The sequence below is a fragment of the Sinocyclocheilus anshuiensis genome, unplaced genomic scaffold (genome assembly GCF_001515605.1).
Source record: "Sinocyclocheilus anshuiensis isolate Anshui unplaced genomic scaffold, SAMN03320099.WGS_v1.1 scaffold708, whole genome shotgun sequence".
Classification (NCBI taxonomy): domain Eukaryota; kingdom Metazoa; phylum Chordata; class Actinopteri; order Cypriniformes; family Cyprinidae; genus Sinocyclocheilus; species Sinocyclocheilus anshuiensis.
The window spans coordinates 2131342-2141331 of NW_015555881.1; the positions used below are offsets into that span (position 1 = coordinate 2131342).

The window sequence follows — 9990 nt, forward strand, 5'->3', positions numbered from 1 at the left end:
AATTCGGGAAAAAAAAAAAAAAAAGGGCAGAACTGTGAGATGCTGCAATTACCCTTTTAATCCCATGGCAAAAACAAGTTTCCATAATATATAAATGTCACACTTTAACTTTAAAGGGTTAGCTCACCCAAAAATGAAAATTGTGTCATTACTCACCCTCGTGTTGTTCCAAACCCGTAAGACCTTAGTTCATCTTCGGAACACAATTTAAGATATTTTTGATGAAATCTGAGAGCTCTCTGATCCTCCCATAGACAGCAAGGTAACTACCACACTCAAGGTCCAGAAAAGTACCAAGATGATCGACTAAGTAGTTCGTGTGACATCAGTGGTTCAACTGTAAAGTTACGAAGCTACGAACGACTTTATTCCACATTTTCATCTCTACTGCGTCACTTGTGGATAGACTTGTGCCGGTTTTCGGTAATGCGATATCACGGTAATGAATATGCACGATATTGTTATCGTGGGCTCTTCTAAATACCGTGAATAATTATATATTACAAGTTATTCAGAATTTTGAATGCATTTTAAGAATACTTGTCCCATCAACTGGTCAAAATGCACAACACCGCTGTATGCTGCGAGAAAGACGAGTGCGCACTCTGATGTAAACAAGCGCGGACGAGAAGCACATGGCAGAACATGTGAGAGACGCTCTGGATGAAAGCGCACTTTCACTCTCTGACAGCAGATGGCACTAAACTGCAGAAATAATAATAATAATAATAATAATAATAATAATAATAATAATAATAATAATAATAATAATAATAATAATAATAATAATAATAATAATAATAATAATAATAATAATAATAATAATAATAATAATAATAATAATAATAATAATGTATTGCTTTATTGCATTTAAATGTTCAGTTATTTTTGTTATAAGAAAAAAAAGTTATTAAACCTGTTATACTGTATTATGACAGCACTTTTTTTAAAACCAAATTTCAACACCGTGATAATACCGTATACCGTGATAAAAGCATTAGCAATTAATCGCAACATGAAAATTTGATACCGGCATATCCCTACTTGTGGACGTGCGTTCACAGCAGTACCATGACAAGCGTGTGGCGGCGCTGACCCAGATCCGGTGTGATGACGTCATGTGATGTCAAGAAAATGTGGAATAAAGTAGTTATTTTTGTTTTCTTAGCGCAAAAAAGTAGCTTTGTAACTTTACAGTTGAACCACTGATGTCACACGGACTACTTAGTCGATCATCTTGGTACTTTTCTGGACCTTGAACTTGATAGTTACCTTGCTGTCTATGGGAGGGTCAGAGAGCTCTCAGAATTCATCAAAAATATCTTAAATTGTGTTCCGAAGATGAACTAAGGTCTTACGGGTTTGGAACACGAGGGTGAGTAATAACAGAATTTTCATTTTTGTGTGAACTAACCCTTTAACCCACAAATTGACCCGTCATAACTAAAACATAAAAAGATAAGAGAAATACATACAAGGTCTTCCGTTCCGTTCGTTACCTTGCTTCCGCTAACGTTATGGTATTTCTTCTCCAGGATCTTTTTGACGGCAGATTCGTCTTTGAATGTGATGAAGACAAAGCCCCTCCTTTTGTTAGTCTTTGGATCCATTGGAAGTTCAATAGTTTCAATCTGCAAGTATCATAATCGATACAGCATTAATAAAAAGTCGGATGACAAAGAGATGTTTTTATGCTCAATAGAGTCAAAGCTCACCTCTCCGAAGGCCCCGAAGTATTCACGGACCTTCTCTTCTGTGGTTTCAGGGTTAAGGCCACCGACGAAGATCTTCTTGGCGGGCTCTTTCTTAATGGCCATGGCTCTCTTGGGATCGATCTGTCGGCCGTCTAGCCTGTGCTCCTTTTGCTCCAGCACCTTACAAATGAAGAGACGTGAACCTCTGCCACTACGCAAGTGTCTGGATTCAAGGGAAGGGAAAGCATCCATACCTTGTCCACGCTTTCTGCTTCTTTGAACAAGATGAAGCCAAACCCTCGTGACCGGCCGGTGTTTGAATCCATCTTTATGGTGCAGTCGGTCACCTCACCGAACTTTGAGAAGTAGTCCTTTAGGTCGTTCTTACTGGTGTCCCAGCTGAGTCCTCCAACAAACATTTTACTGCACAAAATAATAAAACAAGTTGATGAGAACCTGTATTAAACCACACACAAAAGCAAATCGCATGACATCACAGACAAAAAGACCAACAGTTGGGTTTCATTAAATAAATCCAATCACTTTCTACATAACGGAATAAATTTATAAACTGTTAAAAACAGATCTACACAGTTGGTAATAGATGATATATGCTTTCGTTAAAGCTCACATTTCAACTTCTTTCATTAAATAGTTGCAGAACTCCTGGTGAATACCTACATTACCCATAATTCTGCAAAGAGTCACCCACCAATCAGAGAATCACAACAAGCCAATTTAGCCTACTCTCAAAATACTAAATTTAAATTAAAAATTAGGTTAATATTTCAATAGGTATGTTTAGGGTTAGGGGTTGGTGAGGACAATTAAATGTAACGTTATACAATTAAATACCTAATAACTTAATACAAATACAGAATTGAATAGCAAGTGCTATAAAAAGAGTATAAAATGCTAATACATACAAAAAAAAACAAAAAAAAAAACAAGGTCCTAAAACTGCGGTCCCGAAACGGCAGCCTCTGGTATTGCAGAAATACCCTACTCCCTGTAAGACTATTAAAAAAATCCCTATGGAAAAATTAATGGGGAAAAAATGATAATACTTGAACCAGCTGAAAAGTGGGCGGAGACTGTTGCGCGCCAACTCTAATTGGACGAACCATCTCCAGTTAAACTATATAAAGACCTAGTTGCTTGGCAACCATAAACAGGCTACAATTCGGCTAAATTACCATGCGGATGAATAGGGTTTCCATTGTTGTGTTTAATAAAGCGACTTCTTACGGAGTGTTTGCGATTTTTAGAGTTAATCCGCTCGCGTATCGGCAGATCAAACATCCGCTGCCACCCCCCAGCGCGGGATTCAATCCCAAACAACCCTCATTTCCAACAACGAGAAGCAGAACCCTCCCCCCCTCTATTAACAAAGACACACAGAGACGACTTAAAACAAAACATCCACATTAAGCATAAAAATGTAATAAAGCGCTCGATATTCTCACCCGGCGTCTTCCTCGCCCTTGCTGGCGTTGATCTGTCCTCCCTCGCCGGCTCCGTTCTCCTCCTCAGCTCCGTTAAAATCCTCCTCATTCCCGTTCTCGGAGGTTAGGGTTTCCATTGTTGGGTTTAATAAAGCGACTTCTTACGGAGTGTTTGCGATTTTTAGAGTTAATGCGCTCGCGTATCGGCAGATCAAACATCCGCTGCCACCCCCCAGCGCGGGATTCAATCCCAAACAACCCTCATTTCCAACAACGAGAAGCAGAACCCTCCCCCCCTCTATTAACAAAGACACACAGAGACGACTTAAAACAAAACATCCACATTAAGCATAAAAATGTAATAAAGCGCTCGATATTCTCACCCGGCGTCTTCCTCGCCCTTGCTGGCGTTGATCTGTCCTCCCTCGCCGGCTCCGTTCTCCTCCTCAGCTCCGTTAAAATCCTCCTCATTCCCGTTCTCGGAGGTTTCCATGAACTGGTGCTCTGCGTCGGCCATTTTAGTCGCTTTTGATTACCTCTGGATTAGAAGAGATTTGATTTAGTTTCAGTGCGAGCGAGATCTGAGGGCTGATGCTAGAATAGAGTAACAGCGTGGTTACGCCATCGGATTCAACGCAAACGCTCGATTTCAATCGTAGCTTGTTAAAAGCATTAAAAAAAAAAACAAATAAAAGCAGGTGTAAAAATGTGTTAGAAACGTATAAAACGTATGTGGCTCAAAACAAACAAATAAAAACACATTCATGCCGCGTAGCTAAAGCTAATGCAGCATGCATAGCTAAACTAGCTACACGATCGCATTTACATCATTTCGACTGCGCCGGGAGCACTAAACAGGCTTTTTCGTCTAAAACATAATCGTGTAAAACATAAAATAACCCAACTCAGTTTACCACCCGACTTAAATTTAAATTAACTGGCTTACTGTAAAATATTGGCGCTGAAAAAAGCCGCTTTCCAAAATGGACTCGTTTACAGTATCAACTCGTGGCCACCTTTATAGCACCGGATAAGTCCGCTGGAATAAAACACGCTGTGATTGGACGACAGTCTTTGACCTGGCAATGATAGCGTTCTATGATTGGTCGGAGACGGTAAAGCACCGCCCCATTATGGTTTCCTCGTGCGCACTTCTTTTCTGCTGTTTGTTCGAACGCTTTAGCATGAGATGATCCAGAGTGTGTGCACTATAAAACACGATGGTGAAGGTGTTGTGCAATCAAACACAATGCATAAGCGTGTATAAAACTATATCATATCTAATAGTGCTTCAGAAAATAAAACTTGTTAGGCTTCCCTTTCAATTTACATGATTTCCACCAATCGTCCACGAAGGACTGCACTAGTAGAGCTGAACATAACAAGAACACATTTCATTCATTTTCGAATTTTCCGCAATTTTCATGACCAATTCAGGCCTTCTTTGTACTACTGTCTTGTTTTTTTAGACATCATCACTGTACCACAAGTAACAGGCGATTTTCACCGACAATAAAACTAACTGCTTCGATTGTAAAGATGTTTTTCCTCTAAAACAAGATATTGTCCCAATTTTGAATGGCTTGCAGAGATCAAAACCCCTCATTGCTTAATTCTGGACTATATAAAACCCATAAAATGGTTACTACATGTAGCATTAAGTATTTTATGGCTGCGTTAAATTGATCAAACTTCAAACTGATCAAGCAATATAGCTGTATTTCAGCTTCCCAAGCGAAAGGTAAATAGTGTTAATAAAATAAAACACTCCAAATTGAGGGTGAAAGAGACACTCCTGGACCTCAGGTTACTGAAATAGTAATATTAAAGTGACAAATGGTACTACAGTAGTAAACAAAAACAAACCAGATATTTAACCCAAAAATCAGCAATTTTATGCAAGAAACACAACTGGACAGCAGGTGTATAAATGTTGCAAAGTTCTGCTCAGTCATACATAAACTGGTTTGCTACAGGATTCACAGAATCCAGCCTTTCCTTTCTACCCAATCGACCCAAACTGATGCAAAGCCTCATATACATCAAATAAATCATAATATTAAATCATGAGTAATATAACTATATATATTTATAAGTATATTTGACCCTCTAACTCTAGCACTTTCTATTCTATTTTAATTCTACGTTATCTTTTTTTTTCTTTTCTATTTACTTGTTTTTCTTTGTGCGTGTGTTTATGTGTGAATAATATATATATACACCTTGCTACGTGTACTGCGTTAGGCTAACCGAGACTTGTCATTTGCACTTATATATTGTTGCTCTTTTGTTAGTTTTGACTGCTTTTATTGTCCTCATTTGTAAGTCGCTTTGGATAAAAGCGTCTGCTAAATGACTAAATGTAAATGTAAATAACAATTTAATATATAAGATAGATTTCATTAGATAAAGAATCATCAAAAGACTAAATGTAAATTGCATTAATATACTACAAATTTGCATCAACACAAAAGAAAAATACTAACAAGGACAAGATCGGTTTTATTTTTTTATTCAATTTTCCATATTTTGCATTCTGTTCTTGGAAATGTACATCTTTATCGGGTTCCGATGGTCACCTGCCAAACTCTGATCAGGTTGTCTGTGTATCCAGCAAAGAGAGTCTGAGAAAAAAAAAATAGTGCAATTAATACAACCCTTTTCATTTGTGCAATTGGTTTATATTAGGGGTGGGCGATATGGCAAAAATATATCACAATTCTTTTCAGGAAAAGACACGTTTCTTTGTCATGTTAGTTTGTTAGTTTGACTATTTTTAGTCATGTTAGTTTGACTATTTTGCAAGTTGTAACAAAAGGTAACAAAATATAAAATACAAAAGAAAAGCAGACATTCAGGCCAAAGTGGATGAAGATAAAAATCTGCGTCATTTTATCTTTGTTATTAAAAAAATAAGAACAAAGATACACATTACAAATACACATAATATACAAATAAAACAAACAGTGCTTTATTTTTCAGGTGCAGTAGCTGTATTTAGCAGGAGCATTCAAGAAATTGAATGAACAAATATAAAAACAAAACACTATATACACTTCACTGTATACATTATACATTGATTTTTACTAAAGCAACTGTATAAAAGTTATTCAGTTAAGAGCAGTGAGCGATTTTTCTCTGTTTTGCCTTTTTATTAATATTAAAGGGACAGTTCACCCAAAAATGAAAATTGTGTCATCATTTACTCACTCTCAAGTTGTTTTAAACCTGAATGAGTTTCTTCTGTTGAACACAAAAGTTATTTTGAAGAATGTGGGGAACCAAACAGTTGCTGGTCCCCAGTGACTTCCAGAGTGTTTTTTTTTCCTATTATCAAAGTCAATGGGGACCAGCAGGTGTTTGGTTAACCACATTCTTCAAAATACCTTCTTGTGTTCAGCACAAGAAAGAAATTTAATACAGGTTTGCGACAACATGAGAGTGAGTAAATGACAGAATTTTCATTTTTGGGTGAACTCTCCATTTAATGACAAGCGGCAGCATGTTAGGGACTATTAGTCTGCTATCACTTTAAAGGTCCCCTGAAATGCTTAGAAACACGCAGCGTTACTCTTTGTTGAGGTCATTTTAACTGAAACAGGAAGACAGGGCAGGACATATCAAGCAGCCCCGCCCCTTTTTAAAATAGCCAATAGCGTTCGTTTATATCACAGCTTGGGCTAGAGCCATTGAGCTCCGTAAAGCCGCATTTGATATTTGAATAGCATTCTGTGTAGAATTCAAATAGCTCCGATACATTTTGTGGTCTGCGCCGACTCGCGCATGTGATCCGCTCCGTGCTATCGTGTCTCTGGACCGGAGCAGAGTGTGTGTGCGGTGCGGTGGTTAGCATGACAGCGCGAAACCAGACTTCTTTTTTTCCTCAATGGAAAGCATATTTACACTGTTTGAATCGTTCCCTGTCCCCTATATAGTGCACTACGTGCCATTCACTGAACAGAAAATACTAATTCTGTGGACAAGTGACCGATTTCAGCCACGGCTTCAGCATCTATTTTATAGTGTAGCGCTTCAGATTCTAGAGAGCATTTGATTGGACAAAGTTTGATAAGAAGCTGAAGTACGATGTGACGTCAAAAAATTTGGCGGAAGTGACGAACTGCAAGCTTTGAATGCTTATATCTTCTAAATGCGAATTTTGTCACTGTTTTGGAGCACACTGCCTTATAGATAACCTTAAGACTAACATATTGATACTAACACCCAAAAAAACTTTCATTTTGATTTCATGGGGACTTTAAGAGTTTTTTTCTCTCAACTGTTTACTTACACTTTAGACATAACAAGCTGTGTTCATATGTAAACCTTGTGTGTTTTTGACAGTATTAGCGCAATCAGATGTGAAAAATAACTCAGTCCAGTAATCAGATGCTGTTTGACAGGCTTTTTAGTGTGTGCACGCTTCAGGTGTACATGCTCAGAAAAAGTGCATGTCAGAACGAAATGAGGTTTAACCGGCAAGACTTTAAAGCACATGCAAATAATGCACTTTTGTGATTGTGAATAAGTGCAGTGTCCCGTGAGTTAACATTTGATGTGAATGTATGTTGCGTTTTACAGTATACTTAGATGGAGGCGGCAGAACTGCAAACGATAGAATGTGCGCTGTAGCATGATACTACGATATTTCTTCAAAAGCAGATCGTGGAGACATTTTAATCGTCCACAATCAAAAATCATGTTATCACACACCCCTAAGTTTATATTTAAGATTATCTATTACACACAATGCCATCAATCACCCAGAGATCCAGCATCCAAACTGATGCTGATTATCTGCAGAATAAGCTCATCACACACACATGCGCGTACACACACGCGCACACACACACACACGCGCGTGGTGTCTGTGGCCTGCGGGAAGCTCTCACCTGTCCGTCAGCAGACCAGGCCAGAGACGTGCACTGGGGCGGCTCAGCCTTGCTGTTAGTGGTGATGACCTCCTGTCTGAGCTCATCAACGATGATCTTTCCCTCCAGATCCTGTGGAGAGACAGACAGACACGACAGTAATGAGAGAGAGAGAAGAGTGACTGGGGTGCAAATGAACACCAAATCAAACCATCCAAAAGCCAAATATTCATATTTACATTCATTCAAGTAGACTCAAAAAGTGTAGTGCACTTATAATAAAAATCTAGAACAAAATCAGTTTCTGCAGTTATTTAATAAATGACAATTAGCACATGCTATTTAATCATCTCAATTACACAAAATAATTTTAATATATAATAAAAAACATTAAGTAGTGACACAAATGAATCGTTAAATCCGAGTCAATTGACAGTTTGAACTATTAGTTTTTCAATTTTCCAACTCGAATGCCATCTCTCAAAATCACTGCAATACATGTTCAACTTAAAATGGAAAAAGATAGCATTATAGTTGGTAAGTTCAAATCATTTTAGCGACTGAGTTCAAACTGTCAATTGACTTCGATTTAACAACTCAATTGTGTCACCATTTAAATTGTTTTTATTTGGTGATTTCAATTAACCATCACTGAAAATCAATGCAATGCATGTTCAAAATTGACAATGTTGATTAACTGAAATCACCAGTCAAAAATTACTTTTTTAAACTGCTGACACAAATGAATTATTATGAATGAATGAATCAAAGTCTTGAACAGTTTGAACTGATTTTTAACTTACCAAATTCATCTTTGTCCATTTTAAATCTAACATGTTTTTCAGTGTTGCTATTTTGAAAACACTAGTCAAATATAACATGAAGTGGTGACAAAAATGAATTGTTCAATAATTCAATTTTTGAATTGGACACTTTGAACTGATTGACCAAAGGAACTGAATTAACTCTTATGCCATCTTAGCAATTGTATGTTTAACATGTATTTCAATGATGCTCAATGAAGTGAGGGGCACAGTCACCAAGTATTGCAATGATTTCCAAAGTTGGTTCATTGAAATAACCAGTTTAAAACAAAATTTTTAAGCGATAGCACAAATGAATCATTAAATAGGAGTACATTTTTCATTTCGCCGAAATGAATTGTACTCACCAACCTAAATGGCATCTTTGTTGCAATCATGTTCAATGTTGATTAATTGAAATCACCAGTTTTCCAATATGAGGTTTTCAACAAATGATGCTGATATTACGCCAATATAAAAATGCCAAATATTTGCTGACTGTCTACCACAACATAAAGCATCACCAAACTGCTAAGAACATGTTTTGATGTGTAAATCCAGTCATGAGAGCTGATGGTACCCAGATCTTGATGCTCGGTCCTGTGGCGGCACACAGCCAGTATCTGTTGGGACTGAAGCAGAGCGCGTTGATCACGTCACCACTGTCCAGCGTGTACAGATGCTTGCCTTCATTCAGATCCCAGAGCATGGCCTGTCCATCCTGAACTCAGAGACACAGAGAACATCAAACCGCCATCTAAATGATAAAGCCATCTAGCATAACGAGGACACAGGACTGCATGAAACAATGCAAAAAAGTCAATATCAATCATTAGCCTTTAAGATGAAGTTCAAATGACAGAAAATAAACTCAAAGACTGATTCTACAGGCTTCATCAGGGGTTTACAAACTTTTAGATGCCATGAACCAGTATTATTTTAGCATCACTGTTTTTGTTAATATATTCAACTTTATATTTTCTGTTTTCATTTTAATTTTACTAAAAGTTCTTATGATTTTGCATTTGTCATTTTTATTATTATTATTTTTTCATCTTTATAGATTCACTTAATTTAGTTTTAGTTAAACTTTGAACTATATATACACACACACACATATACAGTGGGTACGGAAAGTATTCAGACCCCCTTAAATTTTTCACTCTTTGTTATATTG

General features: G+C 37.3%; 1 protein-coding gene and 1 pseudogene across 1 annotated transcript in view; both read right to left on the reverse strand.

Moving 5' to 3' along the window:
- Positions 1-4178, reverse strand: part of LOC107675706 (heterogeneous nuclear ribonucleoprotein A/B-like) — a 7588-nt gene extending 3410 nt beyond the window's left edge. The window contains exons 1-7 of the mRNA XM_016470119.1: positions 4086-4178; positions 3523-3675; positions 3427-3437; positions 3161-3296; positions 1949-2117; positions 1716-1874; positions 1476-1631 (exon numbers count right to left, since the gene is read on the reverse strand). Coding sequence (XP_016325605.1) covers positions 1476-1631; positions 1716-1874; positions 1949-2117; positions 3161-3296; positions 3427-3437; positions 3523-3656 — 765 coding nt within the window. The 5' untranslated portion in view covers positions 3657-3675; positions 4086-4178. The remainder of the gene's footprint in view (positions 1-1475; positions 1632-1715; positions 1875-1948; positions 2118-3160; positions 3297-3426; positions 3438-3522; positions 3676-4085) is intronic.
- A 1458-nt stretch (positions 4179-5636) lies between these two features.
- Positions 5637-9990, reverse strand: part of LOC107675799 (guanine nucleotide-binding protein subunit beta-2-like 1) — an 8316-nt pseudogene continuing 3962 nt past the window's right edge.